The sequence below is a fragment of the Colius striatus genome, chromosome 11, assembly GCF_028858725.1.
Source record: "Colius striatus isolate bColStr4 chromosome 11, bColStr4.1.hap1, whole genome shotgun sequence".
NCBI classification, from domain to species: Eukaryota; Metazoa; Chordata; class Aves; order Coliiformes; family Coliidae; genus Colius; species Colius striatus.
In genome coordinates this window covers 24,941,666-24,969,137 of record NC_084769.1, presented here as the reverse complement: position 1 = coordinate 24,969,137, position 27,472 = coordinate 24,941,666, and the positions used below count along the sequence as shown (strand labels likewise).

At 41.7% G+C, this 27,472-nt stretch overlaps 1 protein-coding gene across 1 annotated transcript in view; it reads right to left on the bottom strand.

The window, feature by feature from the left end:
- Window positions 1-21,646: 21,646 nt before the first annotated feature.
- Window positions 21,647-27,472, bottom strand: part of MTX2 (metaxin 2) — a 39,390-nt gene continuing 33,564 nt past the window's right edge. The window contains 6 exon segments of the mRNA XM_062005169.1: window positions 21,647-22,149; window positions 24,071-24,147; window positions 24,793-24,918; window positions 25,322-25,360; window positions 26,006-26,098; window positions 26,827-26,903. Of these exon segments, the coding sequence (XP_061861153.1) occupies window positions 21,939-22,149; window positions 24,071-24,147; window positions 24,793-24,918; window positions 25,322-25,360; window positions 26,006-26,098; window positions 26,827-26,903 (623 nt within the window). The 3' untranslated portion in view covers window positions 21,647-21,938.

The following is a 27,472-nucleotide window of genomic DNA, read 5'->3' as shown; positions in this document are numbered from 1 at the left end:
AATTTATTTTGCTTTTCTATTTCCCCAAATTCCAAAGTGCTTTATACTTAGAAGAAATCGGATATATACTTCCAAAGTAAAAGATATGTATCTTGACTAGGTAGTGTCTTACTCAGGGAAATGACATGTAATAAAAATAAATCCATCTGGGCAAAAAATGATGCATAGGAAATCATAGGCATAAGCATTGGTTAACTCTAAGCCCTTGTGGTTTTTACGTTATTGTAATTTTTTACATTTACTTTGTTATTAATTATTTTGGGTCTGTGGTTCAGTTTAGTGATACACAGGACAGGACTCTGTTACTTTTCTTGATTCTCCCCATAGATTTGTTTGCATTAGAGCAGGTCTGCACTCTTTTGCTATGGAAAAATTCTTTTTCAAGAGCCCCTGGATGATATTTCCAGTGACTTTATTGCCACGTCATTTTGTCTCCAGCTGCCAGAAGGAATTTGAAATGCATCATTGTCACTACTCAAACTGATAACATGTGAGAGGTCCATAAAAAAAATGTTTAGAAATTTTCTGACACAGTGTGTCTTGTTATGCTGCTCTGTGTCTTGTTCCATAGTTTTATGTCCTAATCTGACATTATGAGATTACATAATGCATTCGATCTTTACACAAGTATTCCTTTGAAATGTTTGACAGAGTTATGGCACTTCAGGTATTATTTCTTATTATGGACAGATAGGTCAAATCTGCAAACAATTTAATGGCCATACATCGCTACCCTTGTCAAATCAATCCTCCTAGCAAACATCCCATCAGCAATAGGGACATTTAGAACCCTAATCTTTTAAAGTGCTAAACATACTGGTCCTCTAAACTTCAAGTGGAGCTGAAGGCTCTCAGCACCTCACTGGAGAAGGGGTCCAATTAGGTTACTCTTATAGTAATCCTGAACGTGTGAACTTCCTGCACTTACATTAGGATTCAGACTGCCCTTCAGGTTTGCTTCATTGAAACCTGAGAAGAAGCTATACAAACATTGACTAAAATGGCTCCATATGCTTCTTGGCTCCAGTATGTGCTGAGGATTTCTTTTTCTCTTTTTCTCAGCTGAGAATGCTGCTCTCAGTTCTGCTGAGCCTGAGAGAAATGTGGTGTTCTCGTTAATGTTTCAACCTTGATCCCAAATAAATTACCTCATGCCATTATTTAGGTTAGCAGCAGCAAGCAAATTGAAAAGATTTAAGGTGTCAAAAGAGGGCTAAGCTTGATCCTCGAATCCTAGGAAATGTTTCCTTTCATTTCAGGGGACCCTAACGGCTGCCATATTCCTGCTTCTCCCCAAAGCTTCTGATTCCTGAAGCCATCTCTCAATATCTATCTTCTAATGTCGTGTGGAAGTCATAAGGTGCTTTCACCATCTCCCTGCAGAGTGCCTGGGTGTTGTGGTTTAAGCCCATCTAGGAACAAAGGACCACGATAAGCACCAAGGGTCTTTGAAACCCTGTAAGGACAGGGAGGGTTCACTCACCACTTAAGGTCCTGGGCAGAGCAGACAAGACTACTCAGCTTGGGGAAGAAAATGAAGCTTAATTTAATCCACCACCAGTCAAAAACTGAACAAACAGGGCCAGAAAACATTCCAAGGGGACAGTCAATGCAAATGACAGCAGATTTGACCAGTCTCAGCACAAACATCCTGGCTTCATGTCACCATTGCTTAACCTACACCCATTGGACATATTTCCCTGAGAAACATTTCAGATATGCAATACAGAGCTGAGGGAGAGGGAGACAGGGTCATGACCAAGAAGCCTGAGAGGGAAAGCATGGGCCTGGGAGGCAGCAGGCATAGCAGCGCGTTCCCTCAAGCCTCACGCAGGTGCACTGAATAAATCAGCTCCAGATTGCTTTAAACTATGCATGAAATGTTTTGTAGCCACAGAAGCATGTAGTAAGTGTATCTGGGAATGGAAGGAGAGTCAACACCAGCTCTGTATTGCTGTGAAAATTACCAGTCTAAATCAAGGAATATATGGGAATTGTAGGGAGTCTCAGATAGTCTTGGAGCACCAGCTGATAGAGGAAGATGCATTTTTGCAGCTCTGGAATTGAACCTCATTCTTAAGCCAGAATTAATAGGAGTAAGACCTCTGAATACGCTGTCAGCAAATGGTGATTTGTTTCTGACTCTGCAGAGCCCTGCTGTGAAGAGCCCTGGAGCCATGACATATAAAAAAAACGAAAAAAAGACTTTTAAATTGGCACAGAGAAAATAAATTCCATGTCCTAATGCTGACAGTTTAAATATGTACTTTTTTTTTCCTAGAAGTCACTAAAATACATGCTGTAAATAAATAGCTTTAAATATTTCTTCACTGTAACATGATGTCCCTGCTTGCTAAGAAGGCATTTGTGTTCATGGAAGAGCCAAATCAATGTGCATTTATTCCCATATAAATATTGAAATATTCCAATACAAAAGTTAATTTTATAATAAAAGATTATTGGTCAAGTAGCATTTAGCTGTAGTACCACACTGGTGTCAAGTAGTCTTGTCAAAGCTGATTTTACCATTTAATGAGAATGAATCAGCACTAAGTGAATATTGGAGAAAACTCTTTTGTAGCACATTACATTTTTTGCATTACATTTTCTATCTACCTCTTTCTTCTGAAGTACTATTCGTTGCATTTTCTTATTACTCCGGTTTATTACAGCAGTATGAACTCCTCATATAGTGACTGATTCTGTACAAACATACTATCCTTAAGCTGATTTGATAACTAGCTCATGAATAAGCATCTCAGGAGTGCTCAATTTCAGTAAAGGCACGGATTAAAAACGGGGGAAGACTCTTACTAAACATTTTGTAATTTATTAAATAATTCTGGGTTCTTTCAGGAATTTCATAAGAAGGGACATTTCAGAAATGAGAGTGTAGTGAAATTTGAGAATTTTTATACCATTTCTGATACCAGAAAGATATATCACCTTATTTCTGCTTTTCTCATATAGGTTTTGGCATGGTTAAAATCAGCTCACATTTGTAATTGTGGTTTGAATTGTTTATTGTTCTCTGAAATCTTAATCAGAACAGTTGAGATTTGCCATGGCTCAAAATTATTTTCTTAATCAAATAAAAATGTTTAACCATTTCTGGTAAGTTCAGAGAAAACCAGTTTGATTTGTTCCTGTTAAAAATAAATTAAACACATGCTGAAAAACATTTCTATGCATCATTACATGACAGTTGTCAGGATACTTCTTCTGCTACTCTATCTGTTCCTATTCTTGTGAAAAAAATCTACCATGCTCATCAAAGTCTCCAACAAAAGCAGGTTTAATAAAGGCTCCACAGTAAACAAGAAAGGAAATTCGGTTTACACAAGTTTAGAGATTCAGTACTGTTCAGCAATGCAGTCTCTGCAAATGCAACTTCACTGGTTACAAACAATGCCTGAGTCCTGGCAAAAGCACCATGCCCAGGACACAAGTGAGTGTCTCCTGCTCAGGGACACGGGGCCCACATCCTGTGGTGCAGTTGCATTTTATACAGGCTATAAATTATTCAGAAAAGTATCTGTTTTGATAAATTTATTCACTACAATAGTTCAGGGATTTTTAAATTTTCTTCTCAAAACTGAGGAACAGGATGCCATGCTCCTTATAGTTTAATCCTGTATAAAAGTACTCAAAATGATGTATATATATCATCTTCAACTGGCAGAGTACTGTAGGCTGTGCTTAATTTTCAGTGTGCAAGTAACTTCCATGGAAGTTAAGGGAAGTTTTAAAAAGCATGCTTGAAATATTTTGCTAAATATGAATAGATATCCAAGGAGTATCTCAGTCAAGTTTACTTGCATTCCCTAAATATAAGAAAAGCAATTATTTTAAAGATATATGCACAGGTACAATTTCTGCAATTGCAGTGATCCATAATAGCAAGATCCATCCAATGAGCTTGAGAAAATATTTGGCAGTTGAAATTCTGTGCATGTTGCACAGTTGGACAGATTATCTAATGGTTTTTGGCCATACAAATCATGAAGTCCTAAGCTATAATGAAGAAGTAAGAAACAATTTAGTGAGTAAATGTTTTCCCACTCACAAATAACCAGAAATATATTTTCACATAGATATTCAGTGGAACTGGGTCACATGATTAAACTTTATCTTTCCTTTTTCTTTGCATGGTCTGGTTTAGATATTTAAATCACTGCGAACACTTTAGTACAGGTTATCTTGATCACACAAAATTATTATATGATTAAGTTTCTCACTGTACTTGTCTGTATCAGCTCTCACGTTTCCACTTACAAAGGCTATTGTCTGAACTCCTGAAAACAAGATCTCAATGAGGGGTTTCTTTTGTTGGCTAAGTAGCTGTGTTTCTTCCTGGGGAAATGTGGCAGTTCATGTATACCTGAGGGAGTATTTCCTAAGGTGCATGACCAAGAAGTTTGCCTTCTAAATTTCCAAGTAGCTGAAGCAGAGGAGCAACAGAGAGCCACAGCCTTGGAGATGGCAGCCACCACTGGGGTATCTAGCCCAATCTCTCTCTGATCAGGGCTATTGCCATCTCCAGATCAGGCCAGCCATGGCTTTCTATAGTCAGGTCTCAAGACCTCCACAGATGAAGACTAAGCAGCATCCCTGGATGACCTGCTCTGGAGCTGCATCACCTCCAAGGGCAACATAGTACTACTGATATTCAGCAGTGTGCTCAGCCAGGGCAGAAAGCCCAAGCACATCACTGCCAGGGGGCCTAATGGAGGTGTGTAATTGATTTGTATGCAAATTGTCTATTGGCACTCAAAGAGAAGCAGCAAATTGGAAACCAGGACCAGACTGGCTTGTTGGATTTGTTGCCTTAGATTTGTCTTTTCTGAGAATTTCACTTACTAGTGGAGTTCTCTCAAAAGCAGAAAAGTTTGCCATAGCATCGAACCTAGACACTGCACTTGAAGTGGGGTGAGACTGATGAATCTAGTTTGGATTAGAAGGTCCCACTAAAGTACCTCTATGGCTTGAGACAGTATTGCCTGGCAAGAGATGATGAGTCACGTAAAGTAGATTCTAGTCTGAAGTGAATTTCATTTAGCTAGAAGTCTGTTGAGATCCTGAAGAGCTTAGAAATGTAAGCATTACATTCAAATGTGATGTTGGAAGCAGGTTGCTGCTTGCAAGTTTGTTCCATCCTGCAAGCCTGCTACAGCTTGTGAATTTAATTTTAGCTCTGGAGCTTACTTGCGTTTTGTGAAGTTGTGGAAATCCTGAGAGAAGACAGATTTTGTACGTGCACCAAGAACACCATGACGATGTTTTCTTAAGAATTAAGCCAGCCCCTCAAAAAATGTGCTCCCAATCCCAACACTAAAAGTTTGAACCAGGTTTTCCCACCTGTCAAACCAATTCTGGACTGGCGCTATTTTATAGCAATTCCTCCCCACTCCTTTACTCCCAGCAGCATCCACTTAGCTACAAGGATTTAATTAGTGAGTTTTTTCCTGGTCCCAGAAACCAGGAGCCACAAGGCAGACCAGGAGCCAAAGAGCTGTGGTTTAGACTGTGCCCTGCTTTGCTTTGCCTCTATTGCACACATTGTCAATAAAACAAAAAGAATGTTTTAAAAGTTAGAGCCGTGTTGATTTGACTAACAGCCTGCTTCCTGCAAAGGATTTGTATTTGAGCTTATTGAACATTCATTATGTATTAGACAGTCAGTCTTGTAAAATTGATCCAGGAAAGGCTCACCACATCAGCCAGCCTCCTGCCTCGCTGGTTGTGTGTTGAGGACTGCATTGCTTTGGCTTCCACAGTCAAGCAGATAACACAGCAAAGACTCTCTGAAGCAGCTCACCAGCAAGGGCACAATAATAGCTCTTTTTCTGGCCATTAATTTAGACATTGTGCAATCAGCCAAATGACTCTGTTCTCCTTTGCAGCTCTTGTGGAGATTGCTGTCCTCTCAGCTCCAATGAAAGGGACCCCAACTCGGTAGCCTGTGTTCTCCTTTAGTTAGAGCCCATGATCACCAACAGATAGGCTCATTTTGCCAAGAGCTCAATGGCCATATATCACAAGGCCATCACTGCCTGGCACCAACAGATTGCTGTCTATAAACAGAGCACCTTTGCTGTGAAGACAGCGAACATCCCAGGCAGTGAGCATGGGAACACTCCATGAGACCACAAACATAGCTCTTGCAGCCCTCTTCTCTGAGGCTGTCCCAGACAGCCTTCCTGGGTTTTCCTGTGATTTCCCAGCTTCACTTTTAATCCCATGTCAGACCTGAAAGTGACCATGAAAGAGCCTTTTGAAAATGCCTGTGCAGGCAGTCCCACCTCAGCACCAAACTTAACTGCTCCAGAGCAACGTACATTTTAAAGAGAAACAGCTTTGGTAGTCCATCACCTTTCCTATGTTTGTTGCTGCTTCATATTTTATGTCACCACCATATTACAAAATGAATACTCCATATTACAAAATTAATATTGGAAATATTTTGTCTGCATTTTATGGATTTTATTGTGCTTTGTTTTCACACGATTGTCTTTCTTTCATCTCTACAGAATAAATAGCATTATTATCAAGGGCAAACAAGCCTGGAATTAATCTGATTTAATGTTTAATTATTACTCACAATGTTTTTTAGATTACATACCAGCATCATAGAACACCGTTTTACAAGCTAGAACAGAGTAAGTTGGGACACTGGGATTACTCTGAGACCTCAGCAGTGAGGTTTGTCAGCAGGAGCATCAGCCATTGCATGTTGTGAGGTTTAGTTTATATTGAGATTGCTCTAATCAAGGGAGCAGGCACCACACTTGGACAGGAAGCTGAAAAAACAATAAAAATTTTAAAGCTGAGCTGAGAGCACCCACCTGGATAATTTTGTATTGAGTACAGCTCGGGCCTCCCAGCCTTCCTGTTTGGCAGCAGCTGTTGTCTGGAAGGTTACACCGAGCAACTGCTATGAAAAAGAATTAAAAAGGAGCTGAAAGAAGATTACTGCACATGTGGTTTGTATCATCTACGTAAAGGTGATGGAGTACTTCTGTGGCTCCTTTTGAAAGCTGATAGGGTTGGGTTTCCCCTTCAGCATACCTGGCTGCCTTGCCTGCAAAAATTCTGAACAATGCAGATGAAATGTTGGCCTCTCTGAAGTTCATGGATTCATTGCAGTTGGAATCAGTGAGAGGGAAGGGATGAGATTCTAATTTTCCCCTAGCATTTACTTTCTGCCTGCCCTGGGAACAAGGGGATGGATATGTCTCCTGTCCAAAATGTCCCTGTTGAGACACTCATGCAGCTGTAGCCCTGCAGCATGTCTGACACTGAGCTGCTGGATGGAAGGAAGGGATGTGCTGAGGAGCCCCATGGCAGTGAGACGGGGCTGGCATGGCACACAGCAGTGCTGAGGAGGATCTGACAGTGTTCAGTGCAGCAGTCCCTTCCTAGGAGGAGAGTGATGGTACACAGTGGAAATAGGGTTGTCTGCATGGTGTAGAAATACACAGCAGGGGAGTGGATAATCTCTTGAGATTATTTCCAGGCATCCTAATTTGTGTGTTTGGTGAAACCCTGACGCTCAGCACTGTGTAGGCATCAAGATCAATAGTAAGGCAACACCATCCTGTTTAAAGACAGGCTTGCAGGCCTAGGAGGAGTGCTGTCCTCATCAGGGAGGATGAGGACATGTTGTCTGCATTATTCCAGAGTGGGGAGGAAGCTAGAGCTGCATTCTCAAGTACAGGAAGGTTTGAGATACTGAATTTTTACTCAGAAGAAGACATTGCCTTTTATATTTCTCCTTTTTTTTTTTGCTTGAACAGTGATGGTAATAGTGGAGCTAAAGAGTGACTAAAGATTGAATGCAGACCGTTTCATTTAAAATAGGGCTTATAACCTCCCAGTAAGTTCCAGAGAAATTATTCCTAAAAACTCCTCAGTAAACATTATTGTTGTCCAATTGAAATTTAGTTTACATAACGATTATGGGGTAGTGCTAAATAACTACATGGCAGAATAATCTGTTCTTCTTACATATGTTTATAATCATTTCAAAAATCTATCCATAGAGTAGTACAGAAACAACTATTCTTCAGCAGCTATTTTGGGTCAGCTCAATGCATAGTCTATTAGAGGTATTACTTCTGCTGCAGAGTAATGAATCATATTTGCAGTCAGGAAGTCACTTGTATAATTGTCACTAAATATAACGAATACAGGGCTATTTAAAGAATTTTGAGATTGTCTGATGTGCTGGAAGACATTGTTTCTCTGGAGAAGAAGAGTAGAAGCCCTTTATTCCATCCAGTTGCTTCAGTGGTTTAAGAAAGAAAGGGATCTGTCAAGATTTGTGCAAGTTGATATTGTTATGCTTTTGCAGTATCAATATAAAACTAAAAGAGGGCTTCTTATTTTGAAAAAAATACTTGTAAACTTGATATAAGCATATAGCAGAATTCCTCTGCATATTAACGCCTAGCTTATCAGTTTTTAAAGCATTCTCTTTGATTATTTATTCTCAGCCCTACGTTAACACAGAACTAAACCCCATATTGCAAATCAAAGCACAGACTGAAAATACTCTGATTGTTGCAGGCAAATTCCCTGGTGCTTCATTTGACAAAAAGATGGATTAGAACAAACTCCAGAGTGTTATTATTACCACCTACATGAAAGATTGTTTCTTTTATTTGTATTAATTACTGATTAGTGCTATCTATATCTTCAGCTCCTTTAGATGTTTTGAATGAGATGTATTGCGTTCCATAGTTTCCTGTCTAAAGGGAATCCTGTCAGAGAGCTGGTATCTCAGCCACTCTGCACAAGGAAGTCATTGATGTGCTCAGGCCCTGTACTTCAGGGAAAACCCTGGGTGAGATTCTTGGGGAGGTAAAAATAAGTTCACAGATAATACTACAGATGGTTCCTTTTCTGCTCAGCCATAATGTCGTGTGTAAATATACTAATTAATTTTAAATGGGAGTGCAGAAGGAAAAAGGAGCTGAGTACATGGGGCTACTAGGGAGCAGCCCAGAGCTGGCAGGGACCCAGTGGTGGAATGAGAGCAGGACAGCCCCTCTCCTGGGCAAGCTGGCATTGGTGACACTATCTGTCTGCGGTGATCCTCAGGGCCTCTTATGTACTTGGAAAGAAACCCAAAGAAGCCTTTTTAGAATTAAACCTGGACAGGAAGGTAAAGGAAAACAAGAAGGGGTTTTTCAGGTACATCAGCAGCAAAAGGAAGACTAAGGGGCATGTGGGCCTGCTGCTGAACACAGAGGGTGCCCTGGTGACCCAGGATGCAGAGAAGGCTGAGGTACTGAATGCCTTCTTTGCCAGAAGCTCAGTCCAGCAAGGATAACAGGATGGCCTGGACAGCAGAAGACTTGCCCTAGGTGGAAGAGGAAGAGGTTAAAGACTTGCTGGGCAAACTTAACACTCCTAAGTCAATGAGTCCTGATGGGATGCATCCGAGAGTACTGAGGGAACTGGCTGATGCGGTTGCTAAGCTGCTCTCCATTGTTTTTCAACAATCATGGAAGACAGGTGAGGTGCCTGAGGACTGGAGAAAGGCCAATGTCACGCCAGTCTGCAAAAAGGACAGGAAGGAAACCCAGGAAACTACAGGCTGGTCAGCCTCACCTCCATCCCTGGAAAGGTGATGGAACAACTCATCCTGAATGTCATCACTGAACATGTGAAGGATAAGGTGGTTATCAGGGGGAGTCAACATGGCTTCACCAAGGGGAAATCCTGTTTGACCAACCTGATAGCATTCTATGAGTGCATAACCAGCTGGCTAGATGAGGGGAGAGCAGCGGATGTCATCTACCTTGACTTCAGCAAGGCTTCTGACACTGTCTCCCACAACATCCTCATCAGAAAGCTCAAGCAGTGTGGCTCAGATGAGTGGACAGTGAGGTGGATCGAGAGCTGTCTGAATGACAGAGCCCAGAGGGTGGTGATCAATGGCACAGAGTCGAGTTGGAGGCCTGTGGCCAGTGGAGTTCCACAGGGATCGGTTCTGGGGCCAGTCTTGTTCAACATCTTCATCAACGAGCTGGATGATGGGACAGAGTGTACCCTCAGCAAGTTGGCTGATGGCACCAAACTGGGAGGACTGGCTGATTCCCCAGAAGGCTGTGCTGCCATTCAGCGGGATCTTGACCGGCTTGAGAGTTGGGCAGAGAGGAACCTCATGAGGTTCAGCAAGGGCAAGTGCAGAGTCCTGCATCTGGGAAGGAACAACCCCATGCACCAGGACAGGCTGGGGATTGACCTGCTGGAAAGTAGCTCTGTAGAGGGTCCCACACCCCTCTGCCCATGTACCCTCTTGGCCAAGAAGGCCAATGGCATCCTGGGATGCATCAAGAACAGTGTAGCCAGCAGGTCAAGGTGAGTTCTCTCTCTCTCCTCTGCCCTGGTGAGGCCTCATCTGGAGTACCGTGTCCATTTCTGGGCTCCTCAGCTCAAGAGGGTCAGAAAACTTCCGGAGAGAATCCAGCACAGGGCCACCAAGATGATCAGGGGATGGGAGCATCTTCCTTATGAGGAAAGGCTGCGCAAACTGGGGCTGTTTAGTCTAGAAAAGAGCAGACTGAGGGGGGATCTTATTAATATTTACAAATATCCAAATGGTGAGTGTCAGGAGGTTGGGGCATCCCTTTTTTCTATTGTATCTAGCAACAGGACAAGGGGTAGTGAGATGAAGCTGGAACACAAAAAGTTGCACTTAAACATAAGAAAAAACTATTTCACTGTGAGGGTGAGGGAGGAGTGGAACAGGCTGCCCAGAGGGGTGTGTGACCTGACCTAGGTGGACTTGCGTTGGCAGGAGGGCTGGACTAGACAATCTCTAAAGGTCCCTTCCAACCCCTCCATTTTATGATTCTGTGAAAGGAGGGGCTCCTGCTCTGGTGAGTTTGCATACAGCTGGGACAGAGAGGGTGTAGGAGGGTGTAGGAAATGTCCTAGCCAAAGGCTTCATGGACAGTGTGTCTTCTTAGTGCCCAGTCAAATGTAATGGGTGAGACAACCACTCTTGGTCTTGTGTCTGCTCATACAGGGCTCTCGTTGGTTACAGCCTGATCATGTCAACCATCTCAGCAGGGAGGGCCTTCTCATACAAATCCTCTCAGTCTCACTGGTCAGAATGGGCAAGGGCCTTTTGTCTGCCGTGGAAAAGGCACTAGAAGAAGCAGCAGTTACACAGATAGGTGGAGGAACACTAAAATGTTACTGAGCCCTCATTTAGTCTGTGGAGATCTCAAAACTGAAAAATCCAAGGCAGGTTGCTATGAGTTAGGACTGCACTTCAGCATCCTGTCTGAGAAGTTTTTTAAAAGCAAATGAAAGAGAAGCTTCTTACAGTTCAGAGGTCTGGTTTTCATAGCTTTTGTGCACATGTGTGATCACATCTTTGCTGGGAGGAAGTGAGGCAATTATTTAAGGTATCAACTAACATGAGGCCAATATTTTGTCAGATGACGGTATGAAATTCAGTGGTAAGCCTTTCACAGCCTGGGTTTTGTTAAAAGTGGTAGTTTTAAAATAGTCTGTTGTACGTCATCAGCTGAGCTGTCATTTTCCATAATTCATGAGCACTGGGGCAGGATTAGACAATGGAGTCTTGGGTGAGAATTCATTAATTTCCTCCATGTTTTTAGAAATGTCAGAGGTGTAAAGCTGAGAATAATAAAAGTCAAACTCCTTAGATATATCTACTGTGCTAGGAAGAATATTACTCTGAGCATCTCTGATAGTATACAGTGTCTTAGCATGCATGTGTCTTTCATTGGTATGCAAGGAGTTTATCTGCTTTACTGCCTGCACTTATCAGAAAAGATATAAAATGGGATAGTGATAATGGCTGCCTTCAAAGAAAAAGATATGTTCTTTCAAGGGTGTAAGTGCAATAAATCTCTCTAGTTTAAGGGCTCACTGGAAGCAGAAAGATTCTGTTCTGCTGACAACTGAATGTGGGGAACTTTCCCAGGGGAAAACAAATCATGTTTCTCCATTCAAAATATAGCAAAAAGTCACTGAAATGTGATACTCCAAAATGTATATTATGGTATTTCCTACTGATTCCTTCACCAATTAAGACACACTTAACTACTAATACGGTACTCAAACAGTTAATATAAGGTGTCTGGCACTGAATACACTGAGACTACACTGAAGGATGACTCCCACAGTAATCTGCTGTTAAAATTTTAAAATAAATAAATAAATATAAAAATAAAAACTCAAAAATAATCAGTTGACTTTAGGCATTTTTTTTAAACTAAACCAGAGGAATTAATTTGCCTGGAATAAAAGAGACAATGGTGAGTTCATTGTTATTCCAGAACCATTCCGCGTGTCTGTTCAAAGCAGAGTTAATACCACAGGCACCTACCAGCTCTTGAAGGGATCTTTTGTGAGTTGAAAAGAAATCAGTATATTTACTTTAGAAAAACCCACATTATTCATAAGAATCAAATGTTGTGCCTGACTATTACAGAGAAACAAAACAGCCAAGGGTGTTCTAAATGGATCTGTCAGTATGGTGCTTTCCAGTGCTCACTTTGTTCATGCAGCCAGCAACTCATGTTAGCATGAGTTTAAATAATTCCTCTTGCCTTGAATAACGGCCACGAAGGTTGAGTAATGGTGTCTAGGAAACATCCTAACTTTTGAGGAGTTGCCTCTTATCTAGGACTGTTTGTTTGCTCCTCATCTCCCTCAGCCCCTAATTGCAGGGAGGTGCTCCGCATAGCGTATGACTAAACATAATACAATTTGATTTGTGTTGTAATGTTCTCCAAAGAACAAATCTGTAAAATTACAGCATGTGAAAGCTTAACACAATGACATAAAATGGCAGTGGCACGGTTCATATCTTAAACTGACAGACTGATGGTGATTATTGCAAGGACAATGCCCTGTATATGTCAAACGATTTGCAAATAAATTATGTCACCTTATCCTCCATTATTGTTTTTGCAAAGGACATAAACTGTGTCACTAATATTAAACTGTCGGGGAAAAAAAAGCCTACGTCAGCTTTTTCCTAGCTGAGAATGCAAAGACATCTATGCAAAGACAAACATGCATATGGCCATCATTTGTCCAACATCTTACACATTGTGAAGGTTTTTTACTTGAAATGCCAACCTACGTGGCAGATGATGTATGTGTTTCTTCAGTCCTGTGATTACCAGCACAGAGCCACTCTGCAGTGCTCTTCACCTCATCAGTTCCACAAGCTGCACTCCAAGGTGTGTGAAACATTTGCAGAGAGATGGCATCTGACATGCAGCAAGGCAAAAGCATTCTGGTGTGAATATTTGACTCCAGATTTTGTTCAAATCAGGGTCAGATTCTGACCCGAAGAAATTAGTGTGGGTAGAGATTTAGCACTACAAAATAGCAATTTGAAAACTGGAATGAATATATTTTAAAGATGGGGAAGCAGAGGAAAGTGGTGCTGTCTCCTGGGTGATTCCCCAGGGGCTGTAAAGGAGAGGGGAAGAGGGAAGGCTTTATAAATGACCTGGGCTTTATTCTTCTGGAAATAAGCAGAGAACAAGGCAATCTTAGTCATTTCTATTTGTTAAGCTGCATCATCTCAACTGCTCGGTTCTTTGTTTAGGATCTGATGGTTCATTTATTACTACCAAGAAATGCCTTTGAAGAGTGGTTTTCTGAAGCTGTTGTGGTTTAAAAAGCAGCAAAGAATGCGGTGCTGTGGTTGGAGTGTGGGGCTGGGAAACCAGACTCCAGCCTCCTGCTCCAGATTTTGCTCCACTCACTTTTGGGACAAATTACTTGCAACTGCTGTGGCTTGACTTACTCAGGGAAGTTCTGTCTGACTCATTCACTTGGTGAAGTTTGCCAACTATTTTGTAACCTTTGGCTAGAAATCACTTGTTTGATTGCAGATCAGTGACATTTCAAATGGGGTGCATCAAACAACTTCTGTTTGCTTCAGTGCACAAGATGGCTCCTATTCACTGCAGCAAGGAGGACAATATATTGTAAAACCCACTGAGATGATTTAAGGGTTGAAAGGGAACTCCATTCTCCTAATGCTACCAGTTTTTCCTATTTTGGAAGCCTCATTGCAGTGTTTTGCAATTTTGCCTCCCTCAGGAGTGAGAAATCTGCTCCTTGCCCTTCCAAGCTTTTCTCAGCCTGCTTCTCAATAAATTGCAGCTTATGACTATACTGAGAATTTTTTAGGATTATAATAAGAAAATGCCAAAGGAGTCTGAGAGAACTGCATTACCCAAATGAGTTTTAATCTTCCTTTCCAAAGTTGAATTTTGTATTTAAAAATATAACAACAAAAAACATCAATTACCTTGCTAATTATATTGTTTGTGATTACTGAATTTAGACATCAGTCTATGGGAAACACCATGTGTTTCCTGTGGCAGTAGCATTTGGACTCAGTATAGATACATGGAGCAGAAGGTGGTAGACTTGCTGGATGCTTCCCTCTGCCCAAACAAATCCTAGAAAGCATGCTGGCTTCTCTATTTGCGCTGAAGTGGTTTTGCTGGCATTAAGAATCTCTTTCAAAGCAGTGACAGGAATGCAGTCCACAGACATGAAAATCTTCCTGAAGGGTGAGTCCCTTCCTTTTCTCAGTGCAGGGAGACCCTGAAGCAGCAGCAGCAAGGGCAGGGGATGCCAAAAGGATGCCAGGGAGAAAGAGCAGCAGAACAGGCCCCAGGAAGATGCACTGAGCCAAAAGAAAGTGCCTCCATAGAAACCAACCTGCAGGAGCTGTCCTGTGTGTGTCAAAAGCATTTCCATCAGGTGACGGGCAGCACTTTCCACAGCAGTCCTTTTAGGCTTTGCTACAAGTGTGCTTTGGCATAACAGGAAGACCTTTGCACTCACACTTGCATGTAATACACAGTCACAGTCAAGTCTGAGATCTTTACAAATACATGCAGAAACCTACCTGCCTTTTACAAAATGCTAGAACCTACAACAAAATATGCTGGAGGGAAGTTTATTTAAGTAGATAAAAACGTACCCTTCCCATAATGCCCCCAAAACTACTGATCTCCGTCAACTGGTTCCTTAAACATGCCACAACGCAGACTTAAAGCTGCAAAAGAGAGAGATCGTCAAGATAGTAATCTTAGCTATATACTCCTTGGCTAGGAGGCATAGTAGATCAAGATGCTGCACAATTCTGAGGGAGGGAGCTGACAAAAACTGCAAAGGAATTTTAGAGAGGAATTTACAGGAACAAAGCTAGAAACAGCAGTGGACCTAAAGGGGACTTTTTATTGTCCTGACAAGAAATGAAAATGGTTACCTCTCAATCTAACACTCCAAGTGATACATCTGAGAGATTAAGGATAATTTTCACAAGATAATCTCAGGCAATAATCTTATGCATCAGCGAAAAACCAAACTGTTGACTTCAGCAGTGAGAGAATGGTGTGACCAGCAACAGTTATCTTCAAAGTGAAGAAAATCTGTCCAAAACTGTACTTTGTAGGTAAAAGCAGTGAGAGGAGAGATATCACCTCGCCAGCCATAAGAAGATGACAGACAACCTGAGATGTATGCCTAGGGAGGTAGACTTGCTTGACAAATCTTTGGCAGGAAGAAGTGGTAAAAAGTGCCCTTGTGGCCAAAAAGGCCAATGGCATTCTCTGGAGGTTTTTAACACCCACCTGGACACGTTCCTGTGTGACCTGATCTAGGTGAATCTGCTTGAGCAGGGGGGTTGGACTAGACGATCTCTGGAGGTCCCTTCCAAATCCTGCCATTCTGTGAGTCTGTTTCAAAGTTTTGTCACTGCACTGAGGTCACAAACCCTGGAAGACTGAGGATTTGAGCAGTTCTTGTAGGGGAGGCAATCATCACATCATCAAGAGCTCTAATTTTCTTTTTAAATGTAGAATATACTTTTGGGTTTAAAAAAAATCTAGATGAGAGAGCATTTGTATAACATAAAGCTTGGTTACAGAAATGTCTGTATTGACAAGCCGGGTTACCGTTAACATTAAGCCAAATAGGAGAGGCATGAGTTCACATTGACCTCTTGTGTCAGCTCACTTTCAAGTCAGCCTCTGGGCACAACAACTTGGTAGACAAGGCTTACTTTGTCAGCCACCAATGTCAGCAGGGACAGTTTGTCTGCATCAACAGTGGGAAGTCCTTCACCTCAGCTAGTAGAAAATTTTATGTCTGCAGCAACAGATGGGAATAGTTGGTGCACTGTACGGAAAAAAGGTGTGACTTCTTTCCAGCAAATGAATTAGTTTGAGTCAAAAAATATCTCTGAAACTCCCAGTTTAATTTGTCCTTGTAAGCATCAACAACCAATCAAAACTGCACCTAAAATTTCTGCTTGCTTTCAGTAGTGGCACTTCTCTCCCAGACTGAGTTTTTCAGCCAAGTTCAAGGCTAACAGTAGTTTTATACACCATATTCATGAATGGGCATCGCTATATGGTCCTCAGCTCCCCACAATGGTCTTGCAGGGAGAGGACATGATATGCCATGGTGGGTCACGGTGGCTTAGGGTTGTAACGGCACACATAGACCCCATTTCAGCGTAACCACTTCTGCGTAGGCAACTTTCTCTGTATTGGCATGTGAAATATTTCTAGGTCAGCAGGAATTTGTGGGCATTTTAATCCTGACTAGTGGCCCAGTATGGATACAGTTACTTGGGCGGAAACTTCATTCTACTGATGTTGCTAATTTTGCTTCCTGCCTCCCTGTTCTTGCCTTCACACAATGGTGTTTTGCCAGGCTGGTAATTGTTCCTACATCAAAACCTTCCAGCCTCGACAAGCCCTAGAAGGTTAAAGTCATTTCAATGTTTCTTTCAAGGCGATTATACAATGGGCCTTGAGCTCCCTGCCAAATGCTACTCTTTTACAAAGCTGGTTGGTGTTAGGGGTGTGATCCAAGTATTGCAAACCTCTGACGCAGATGGGTGCCTGTTAGCAGTTAGAGAATGACAGGAGAGAGATCAGCCAGGAAAGTTTCAAACTACATCAGGGTATAGCCTGAATTTGCAAATGCTTTCTACTCCCAGCTCCTACTTTTATCCTAAGATCAGATAACAAGTAGCACTTTTCCTTTGTAACAATTCATTAATCAGAGAAATGATCCTTGCTAGTGTTTAGATGTTTTACTTAATTTGGTACTTCTGGCCTGCTGCCCTAGTAGTGCCAAAATTATTATTTCTCACCCAGCAGGTGATAAATAACAACTTCAGTCATGATTAATACCATGAATTTCTCAACCTGACTAATGCAAAAAACTTCAAACCTGCAGAACAAGTGGGTGCTAATTGTTGTGAGAGCCATTGGAGCTGCACTCAGCTTGTAAAGAAGTAAGCCACAGGAAATGAAGCGTTTTCTAGCAGTACAGCTGATCCTAAGAGGCATCATTAAGTGCAGCTCAGCAGCATTCTCCATGTGCAGGTCTGTGCTAGGCTCTTTTTTTTTTTTTCCACAACACTGAGTTTTAAGTACCTTTGAGAGGCAGGAGATTGCCAGGTTATTTTCCTCTCCTTTGGGAGGAAGAGGGGAAATAAAAGGCAAAGTATACAACAGATTAATATCTCATTAACACTCTCAATGCTATAATTTTTACTAACCAATATGTGAAGAGTGATAGATCCTAGCAAAAGCTGCTACCACCAAAGCTCCTTCACATAAGGTGAAATCTCATCACAACATCACAAAATTTAGCATCAGAGACCTACAAGTCAGGGAGAGCTTTCTTCAGAGAGGGACAGTAAAAACAGAGGCTCAGGAAGTACTGTCACAGCTGGAAACAACGATCCAATACTATAAATTAGCCTGTGGCTGACATCCCAGCCACTTTTGAATCACAAACTGTTTTGCCCTAGTCTGTGGTGGAGCAGGAGGTACTTTCCATGCTGTACATGCAGGGGTGCAGGGTACACAGGACCCACTGTGTAGCTATGATTTCAATGCTGAGCTGATAAGGCAAATGGGACCTCTGCAACACCTCAAATTGGCACCACATGTTTATGATGGGAGCAAACACCAAAAATCTAGCAAGCACATGACCAGGTAACTGGGCTGAGCAAGGTCAGTACCTTCCACTAAACCCCAAGCAAGCATCTTGGGAATGAAGAAGCAGTCCTATCTTCACCAAGACTTTTCTAATTGTTTTAGCTCCATCAAGCAAGGAAAGCATCTGCCACTTTCCAACTAGCAGTTAGCTAAACTTGAGCCATCTCCAGATGAAGCTTTTAATTCATGGAACAAAAAGGCTGTGAGAAGCAAACCACCATGGGACAGTGATTTATATGTTGTTCGGACTCAGTAATGTCTATTCACTTGTAGTTATGAGAGCTTTTACCATTTTACGTACTGTTTTGGCCGAGTGACTCCTGCAGTTCCCAGAAGGCCACATTCAGGGGATGGATGTTAACCCAGGGTGCAGCTGTTCCTGACATTCTTTCTGTTAGAGATCTAATCTTTTGTTCCTAATTTTGGGAAACTTCAAAATTTCTGGCTGCCTGCTTTCTTCACCCAAAATAGCCTCTGGGAGCTTGCGATTTTTGAGCTTGAAAAGCTAGGAGAAAAAATCATCATCCACACTGTCCTGCTACATGAAACAGGCCATAGAGCCTTCCTGGTCCAACTCCTGCCTATGGTGCAACTGTTGTGGTTCGGTCATGAGACATCTAGAAAAATCAGAGAGATTCTCATAGACTGCACTTGCATAGCCCTGTCTACTAGAGGGCCACTCTGATCAACTGAAAGCCCTCCTTACTTGGCCTTGGATAAGGTAGGCTGGTTGACTTGTTCAACTCCCTTGCTAGAAGGCTGATTGGGTTGGTTTGGTCTTACTCCAACTTTTCATTCTTGTTCTTGAACTGCACACAGCACTTCAGGAGCAATCAAGTGTGTATACTTCATGGGACTGCAGCTCCAGGAAGCTGGTGGAGTCACCACCCCTAGAGATGCATAGATGAGGTGCTGAATGATATGGCTTAGTTTAGTGATGGGCTTGGCAGTGTGAGGTTAGCAGTTGGACTCAATGATCTTAAAGGTATTTTCCAACTGTAATGATTCTATGATTCCCAGAGTTCAAGCAATAGCTTACAAGCTTGGAACCTCAGGGCTCAGCCCTGTCCGCTCTGTAGTACCAGTCATGCCTGCCATGTTATTGGAACCAAGCATAATAGTTTCTTCTATTTATGCAGCACGAAGTATGTCCTTTCTCTAGGATTTTAACAGCTATTTTCAACACTAGTAGCACAGCTGATATTTTCCTTGTAGTTTTAAGTCTAGATGGCGCCTAGAATGAGATGCAGCCTGCACTACAGACCATCCCTGTGGCAAACATGCTGTACAGAAAGTATAGTCAAGTAAGTAAAGAATACTTTTTCCCATTTAAATTTTGTTTTGCTAATTAAGTTATCAAAGCCACACTATGAACAAGGGGTGGTTAAACTTTCAGAAACTACTCGTTTATTTTCCAGAGCTCAGTCTCTGCTTGTCTTCTCACTTCAATATTGAAAACTCCACGTAATTTGCCTGTCTCTGTGTCCTTAAGTGCAGTCTGAGTAGCTCAGGTGGATTTACACAGACTTTGTTTGTAACAGATCTCTCTTTGATGAACCACTTCCACAGCATTTGAGAACAATTTCTAGATGGGACATTCAAAGTGAGTTAATGCATACGGCAACCTCAGAGGGTTTTTTTAATCCTCTGAAGTTGTGAAGCCTGCTATTTGTTATCACAGAACAGTTGCAGTAACTAGCTGCTCAGCATTCCAAGTGTTGTATTACCAGCACTTGCTCTGTCTCACGGAAATCTTGCCAAAATACTAAAAAACCCACAAGCTTAACTTAATGCCGTTTCAAAGCAATTGCTAAAATTTGGTTACATGGTGGCTAATGGCCATTGCAGCCTCCAAAGAGGAGAAGCAAATGCCCACTTGCACATTTTCAGATCGCACAGAAGTTAATGCCTGTGCATAGGTGGGAATGGAAATACATTCAGTAAATCACTCCTGTGGTTCAGTCTGCTGGTAGCAGAACTGTCAAAACCACAGAAACTAGGTTAAAACCTTTACTCATGAATTGTGCTCTGCAAATAGCAGGAGACAAAAGGCAAGTTTAATTGCTCTGGATTAAGATACTTCAGTTTTCATACAGGATTTCCCCATCGCTGTGGCACTGCCAGCTTTATTAGAGAGTGTTTCTCAAAGTAACATGTATCATCATATTCTCTCCAAACTAAGAAAAACCCCACAAACTCTTTGACATTTTTTCCAGAAGTGTCATTAATGCAGAACAGCAGGTTTGGAAGAAATAGCTGCATTCTTGGCCACCCCCTGCTTCAATAGCAGAAACTGTCACTAAGCAACCAGCTGATGAGGCTTCGTTTGAGAAGCCTCACAGGACAACACACAGGACATGGGCAATTCTCCTCTCCTGGCAAGAGTGATCTGATGAAAAGCCAAGACCTCCTTACACATTGATACTTACAGTGATTTGACTACAGTAGGACTCCTGTCTCAAAAGGCAGGCAGTAAGAATTCAGCTCCGTTTCCCAGTCAAACTGACAAGAACAGCCCCTGCAGTAGGAATGAGTACGCAGTAGTGGTTCATGAGCCACAGATTCAAGGGAGACCCCACCAATCCAAGGTACACAGCTGCTTTCTGCTCAGTTTTTTAGAGATAAGGAAATGGCACTCAAAAATCTCATCATCTTTGCATAACCAGTTTAAGTCGTTAAGTCCCTTGACACTGAGGAGTAGAGTCCAAGACAACACAACGGTTCCAACTTGCCAAACAGCCTGAGCTGGTTCCCAGTTGTGGCCAGGACTTCCAAAGTGCATACCAAGTGTTTGTACCACCCAGCAGTTCCTGGGGTTCTTGGTGCTTCTGGAGAAGCGTCAAGTACAACTGACGAAGCAGAGCACTGCTTTTTAATGCGTGCAAAGAAATACTAGTCAGATTGAGTCCTTGTCTACCCACAGGCGCTCTCCCTTGAAAATCTTCACAGTGCCAGGGTTTTTGCAGCACCACAATGATATTTCTTTGTTTCCTGCTGTATTATTGTGCCTACATGTACCACAGGATAATATACAAGCAGGAGGACAAAAGTCATGCCAGCCACAGGCTCACACCAAGTCCTTTTGCTACAAGAACCACTCCAGCAAGTACCTCGAAGTTCAGAAGCAACATTAACATACTGCAAGAGGAAACAATGAAACAGTTGCCTACCTAGCAAATCCAACCCTTAAACAAAGAGTAAAATAACCTCAGGACTACAATTGAGAAACCATAGGAAGAAAAAAAAGTAAATCCAAATCATAAAGTGAGTAAGAAATAAAAGCAGAGGCAGGACACACATAAGAAGTAATGACAGCCAGGAGCTACGCTGACATGGGAACTGACTGAATAAATCACATCGCTTGTGTGCTCCACAGCTCCAAGACATGTGTCACACCATTTCTGAATAAATTTTAGCTGATGCAGGCAAACTTAAGATCTCTCTAATGAGCCCTTTCATTCCTAGTTTAATAATTCTAACTAGTTCCTCATGCAACTGTCTTCCAGGTGTCCTGCAAACAGGATCCCACTCATTAACTACACAGACATTAATTACGTAGACATAAAACTTAGTAAAAAAGGCATTTAGAAAGATCAGACAGAAACTTTTTAAAGTATTTTATTTTTTTTCACAGAGACACAATATTTTTTTGAGGTCACTTTCAAGTAAGTGGCATCCAGGCTATTAAAATGGAAATGCCCAGACAATCATTTCAGGTTAAAGGTGCACAGTATATTCTATGATTCTATTAACTGAATTTAAAGTTTTTTTCTTGCTTCAGAATGATTTGGCAGCTTCACAACGCTAGCACACATTTCCATTCTCAAAGCCAATTGAGTGAACAACAAAACCCAAATCTGAACTGCAATCCATCCCAAGCACCACCCACCACACTTATCGCAGTAAGGAGCTCTTGGCAGATCGGGCTGCAGCACCTGTAGAGCTCTCTTGATCGTGACCCTCAAAGTACTGCTGCTCTATTCGCCGGCAAAAGGCTGTGAGATTACTGTAGTTTTTCACTTTTTCAGAGAGTTCATCAGTGGTCAGCTGAGTGGTAAGGATTGTGAACAGATGTCCAAACACCAGAGCATCTAATTCAGTTGGTCTGTAAAAAAACAGGAAAAAAAGAATAGGAATTTTGAAAGCAAGTCCTGAACAAGAAACACCCTGCTGTTCTGAGTTTATTTGACAGCCACACACTCCAAGAACTGGGGAAAAAAATCAGGCAACACTGAGCAAATTACCAAATGCACAAAAACTGTGTGTACAGTGTACCAGCACACTGCTAGTTCCAGTACGGCACCTTTCATTGCTTTGAGTAGCTTGGAAATATGGAAATAACACTGCTTAGAAGGGCCAGAGTTACTGACGTAATACCAAACCACGCTCCAGCTTTTAGCTCTGTAACAAGGGCAAATACTTCTCAGGCCTTTTTGGGGTTTTTTTCCTTTTCCTCTGCAGATGTCTATAAAAACCCAGCTACTACCTCACAAAAGAAAAAAAAATAAAAGGGAAGGGGCAGAACATAAACCCCTTATTCTCTTTTTGTGCTTTTCACCAGCTGGGAACTATTCAACCAATAAGAAAAGGAGCTCCAGTGTGACAGCAGCTGGAAATATCTCTTATTGAAAAGGGACTACACAGAAGCAAGCAGGTACTTTGGGAGACAGCAGTTCATTGAATGTTTTCAGTCCTACTTTATTTTTAGGTACAAGCCTTCTGAATTTTATCTTGGACCTTTGTATGGAGATGCAAACATGTTTTTTTAATATATTTTTTTAAGTCAGTGTATTAATAACTTAGAGTCCTTCTTTACTAGTATTCAAGGTAAGCAGCATGAGAGTTTTCTAACATAATTTTCTTGCCTATTTGTGGATCACTAAGAACTCTCCAGTGGAGATGTATAACAAACTTAAATCTGTCAGCAACAGGCTGCTTTTCTTATTTACCTCCTACAGACTCCCAGAAGTCACAGACTGAAAAATACTGGACTAAGAACATACATTTTCTTAATAATATTTCAGACAACTAAAAAGCTTAAAGGTTGAAACTGTGCCAGGAAAGCCTGGTTAGCAAACAATAAAAAAAAATCCTCAAGCTGCAGTTCTTTACAATTACAGAAGGAAAATTTAGGAGATACTATGTTTAAGTATGAGCTGAGAAGATGCAATTCAAGCTTGTCTTCTATGACACATTTTTCTGCATCTGCTCAATTTACACTACCCATCTAGTCTGAACTTGGAAAACATGAAGCAGCAAAGACACACACAGAAAAGTAAGCAAGACCATATGCTGCCTTTTGAAGGCACCTCCCTGTCCAAATGTAGTTAACTGAAGTCCAGACCTGAGCATTTCTAGTCTGGTCTACGCACAGCAGAGCAGAGGGAGCTCATGTGATGAAATTTACATCCATAACATTTCAAAAATACTGAATTACTGGAAAGGAAAAAAAATGCAATTGGAAGAAAGCAGTGAAAGCAGAAGAAATCCCAGGAAGGCCACGTTGTTCCTTTTTTCTCCTCTAAGCACGTAAATCTTAGTTTTTACTTTGCAGCTGACCCTTTGTTGACGCAAGGGTAGCTTCTCCCCCGTTCTTACAGCTCACAGGCACCCTCCCTCTGATTCAGCCTCTGGCATTAGAGGGCCAGTTGACATGCAGTCACTCTCATGTACCTAGGAGAGAATGCTACTCAAGAAATACAAGTAAAGCTTCAAATGTACCATTGTTGATAAGCAACTAACTATATAAAGGTGTACATTTGCAGCCTACATAAGTCCCAATAGATTCTGTAGAGAAGACAAGCAAGAGCAAAGCTAAATCATAACTAGACAAAAACAAACAATAGAAACTTTCCTTTTAAAACCTTCAATTACTTATTTCTTAAATTTCATGTTTATATTTCAGTCACACAGACATATTTCCACAACTATTCATGCAGCATTAAACCAAAAGAGGAGTTTTCCATACATATTTCCCCCTCTCATACACATTCCTGGATGTAATATTTCAGTAAAGAGTAACTTACTGCTTATTGAAGAAATATGGTTGTGTTCCTAATCTCTGGGAGAGAGCCTGACAACACTGATCTACATCTTCAAGCACCTATCAAAACACACAGAGATAAAAGATCCATATTGTCAGGAAACACCAACATTGCAAAAAACATAACCTTCCTACTCTATTTGCAGTGACGCTGGGAACAAGGAAAATGCAATGTTGAAACAGCAAAAGCTGTTAAACCTACATAGCAGGCAGGTAGCTAAGTATTACTTAATACAACATTTGATGTAAGGCAATTCTGATGAAGTGCTTCCTATAACATTTATAACTTAGCTTAATGAAAGCTACTAACTTGGAACTCAAACGTGCTCTGCTTTTTCATTTGTTTCCCCAGACCTCTGTGGAGGGAAGCCATGGTCCTGCCAAGCCTCCCTAGCAACACCCTACAGGATGTGGGGGCTGTGACTTACAATCTGTGTTCAGGACTACAGCCTAAACTACCATTACCAGAGACGCACACTGCTGGTAGAACATCCGTCCTCTCACCCCAGCGGCTTCAGCATAATTTAAGATTTGTCACTGCTGAAGGCAAACACCTGACCACAGCTAATGTTTTAAGGACTGAATATATTTTTTACTACATCTGTTTTGAGATTGTCACTCTTCAAAGCCTTTGAACAAAAAGGGACAAAAACAAAACAAAACAAACACCGAGGTAAAGAAATAAGCTTCACTTTTCATACCGACCTGCTCCAGCGTCTTTCCAGCCCATCCAATAGCTTTCATCTTCCGCCTCACCTCCCACTGCTTCTGATAGGACAAAATGCGGTTCAGGGGCCATGGGTACGGGGAGCCATACCTCGGGTGAGTGATCTTTGTTCAGAAACAGAAAGGTACTGCTATCATACAAGAAAATACAGGTACTTCTATGCACAAAACAGCTAATGTTCAAATATTACAGCTCCCTTTGTGATAGAAAAACAGTGACAGAGTTGTGTAACATGCTGTAATTATTTGTGCAGTACCGTTTGCAGCGTAACCATTTTAAACTATTACTTCAGAAACACAGACAAAGCCTGTATCTGTTCTGCAGTCAGATACCCCCAGTAATGAGACAACTTCCCTAAAACATATATGCAAGTGAAACTGAAGTGGAAAGACTGTATCATTAACGGTATAAACCTCAATGTTTCATTTACAAGCAGGGACTTGCCATTGTGAGAAAAGTGTTTTCTCATTAAATTTTAATTAAGATAAATGCTGCAGAACCACTCACCTCCTCTACTGTATCATCATCACACCACTGGAGATAGAGCTAGGAAGAGAGAGAACACTTACTAAGAGAAAATCATTTCTCACTAGCAGAATTTTCTTTTCTCTATTAGATTAAATTTCCATTTCATTTCTTCTGTTAGACTTCTGAATGTAGAAAATAAATTAAAACTGGAAGGCAAAGGCCCAGTTGCTAGCGCTCACTTCACCAGGAGCAGGCTGAGACTGAAGGCCCGGTGCTGTCACACACTGCTCCCCAGGAGGCTCCCAGCCCTTAGCCACCCACAGCTGCCACCATTCCCAACACTTTTTCCACACTGGGACCATGCCACCTTGGCTGCCCATGGAGGAGAACCACAGGGCATCCCAGCTGGCTCTGAGGAGGGTGAGCAGGGCTCAGGGCTGCAGTAGGCTCCCAGGAACCCCCAGCACGTCCCAGTTGGTTACTCCTACAGCTACATGACACACTGCAGTTGGGTGAGGGGACTCTCAAGTGCAGCTTCTGTCTACAGGAACATTTCAGCAGGCAATCTACAGGGTACAGAGAATTTACTCCCATCTCCTTCCACCTCAAAAGCTGATGACCTAATCTTAAGAGCAAGTAGTATTTCCAATACAGGGAAAATTCCTAAAGTTTTCTTGCCATATGTAAGTGTACGGGGTTCAGGGTTCCTACATTTTGCTGTACCTCTGCTGTCAAGAGCATATTATTGACTAATTCCATGTAGGCTTTCATCTCAGCTTTTTGGACTTCATCCAACCCATCACTGAGAGAATGGCCCTAATGGGGAAAAGAAAACAAAAAAAGGCACACATGTAAGAAAGGATATTGGAATATTCAGTAATGCCTGACTCAAGGACCCCTGCAGTCAATGTGCTTTGGCTCTGATCTCCATTGCTTACATACTTCAATAACAAATTATATATTCAATTTTTACACAGTGTCCTTCAGAATTACAAAGAAATCATGGTAATGTAACATATCTAATCTACAAGAAACGTACAATAGCATCAGTTACAGATGAAGGCAGTTTGAGCACACAGCCTCCTGGTTTATGTATCTCTGTGGCAAGAAGTAAACACAAATTTACATCTGTGATGCAGCCTTATCAACTGCTCAGTGAAAAAACAATACTTTTTAAAATACAGGGGAGGGTTGGAGGGGAGGGGGAAGTAAAGGCAAATTTGAACAGTCTGACACTTCAGAACTTAAATCTTGTCAGTTCTGGGTTTAAGAGTCCTGAGACCCAGAGACAAGGCACACAGAAGAAGTCTCAGAAACTGGCACTGGTATGCAGATGTCCTGCACAGAATTTACTTCCACTATTTGAGTAAATGATACTGAAAAACTTTTCCACTTCAACAAATTCCTACTCCAGGATATCTTTCCTTTAAAACAGCATTAGATTTCCACACTGTTTTAACAAGTTAAGTAACATTCCAGAAGAGCACCCCAATCAGCACAGTGCTAAACAGGATTGACATGCAATGAAAACAGTGTACCATTACCTTGGCTTTTACAAACTGGACTATGGGCCCAAGTTCAGATACTACTTGATTTCCCACGTGAATAAAGGGTACCTTGCCTGTAAAATTAGACACATATTTCAGTGAGAGCTTTTTATACCTGTAAAACATAATTTACGATTTTTAAAGCAATTAAATACTGCAGGTACACCTGCCCATTGGAGGTTTTCCTCAACCAACCATATGTAAAACTCCAACATACTCTGCTCACTCAGTGACTGTTCGTAATAACAAACACCTTCCTCCTGATCTTCCTCCTCCTGAACCTCTTCTACATGCAATTATTGTAGTTGTGTGTTTCACAGTTACTGAATGAGATCTATCAACCCGTACTTTAATAAAGGATTTTGCTTTGCTGGAAAAACTTAATCCAATGCTTCTCTGAAGTACAGCTGGGATATCCCAGGACAGCAGACAGAGTTCTTGGCTAGTTTTATGATGCAGTCATTCCTACCCTCCCTTCTACCCCACTGGCAGAGAAAGGGTTGCTGAAAGGACAACCAGAGATGTGGCACTGTGCCCAGGAAAGCAAGCAAGAGGAAGCACAAACACACACTCAGCAGGGCAGGGTCTTGACTTTCCCTCCTCCAGCCCCTCAGATTTTGAAGGACTGGGCCAGCCAGCTCCT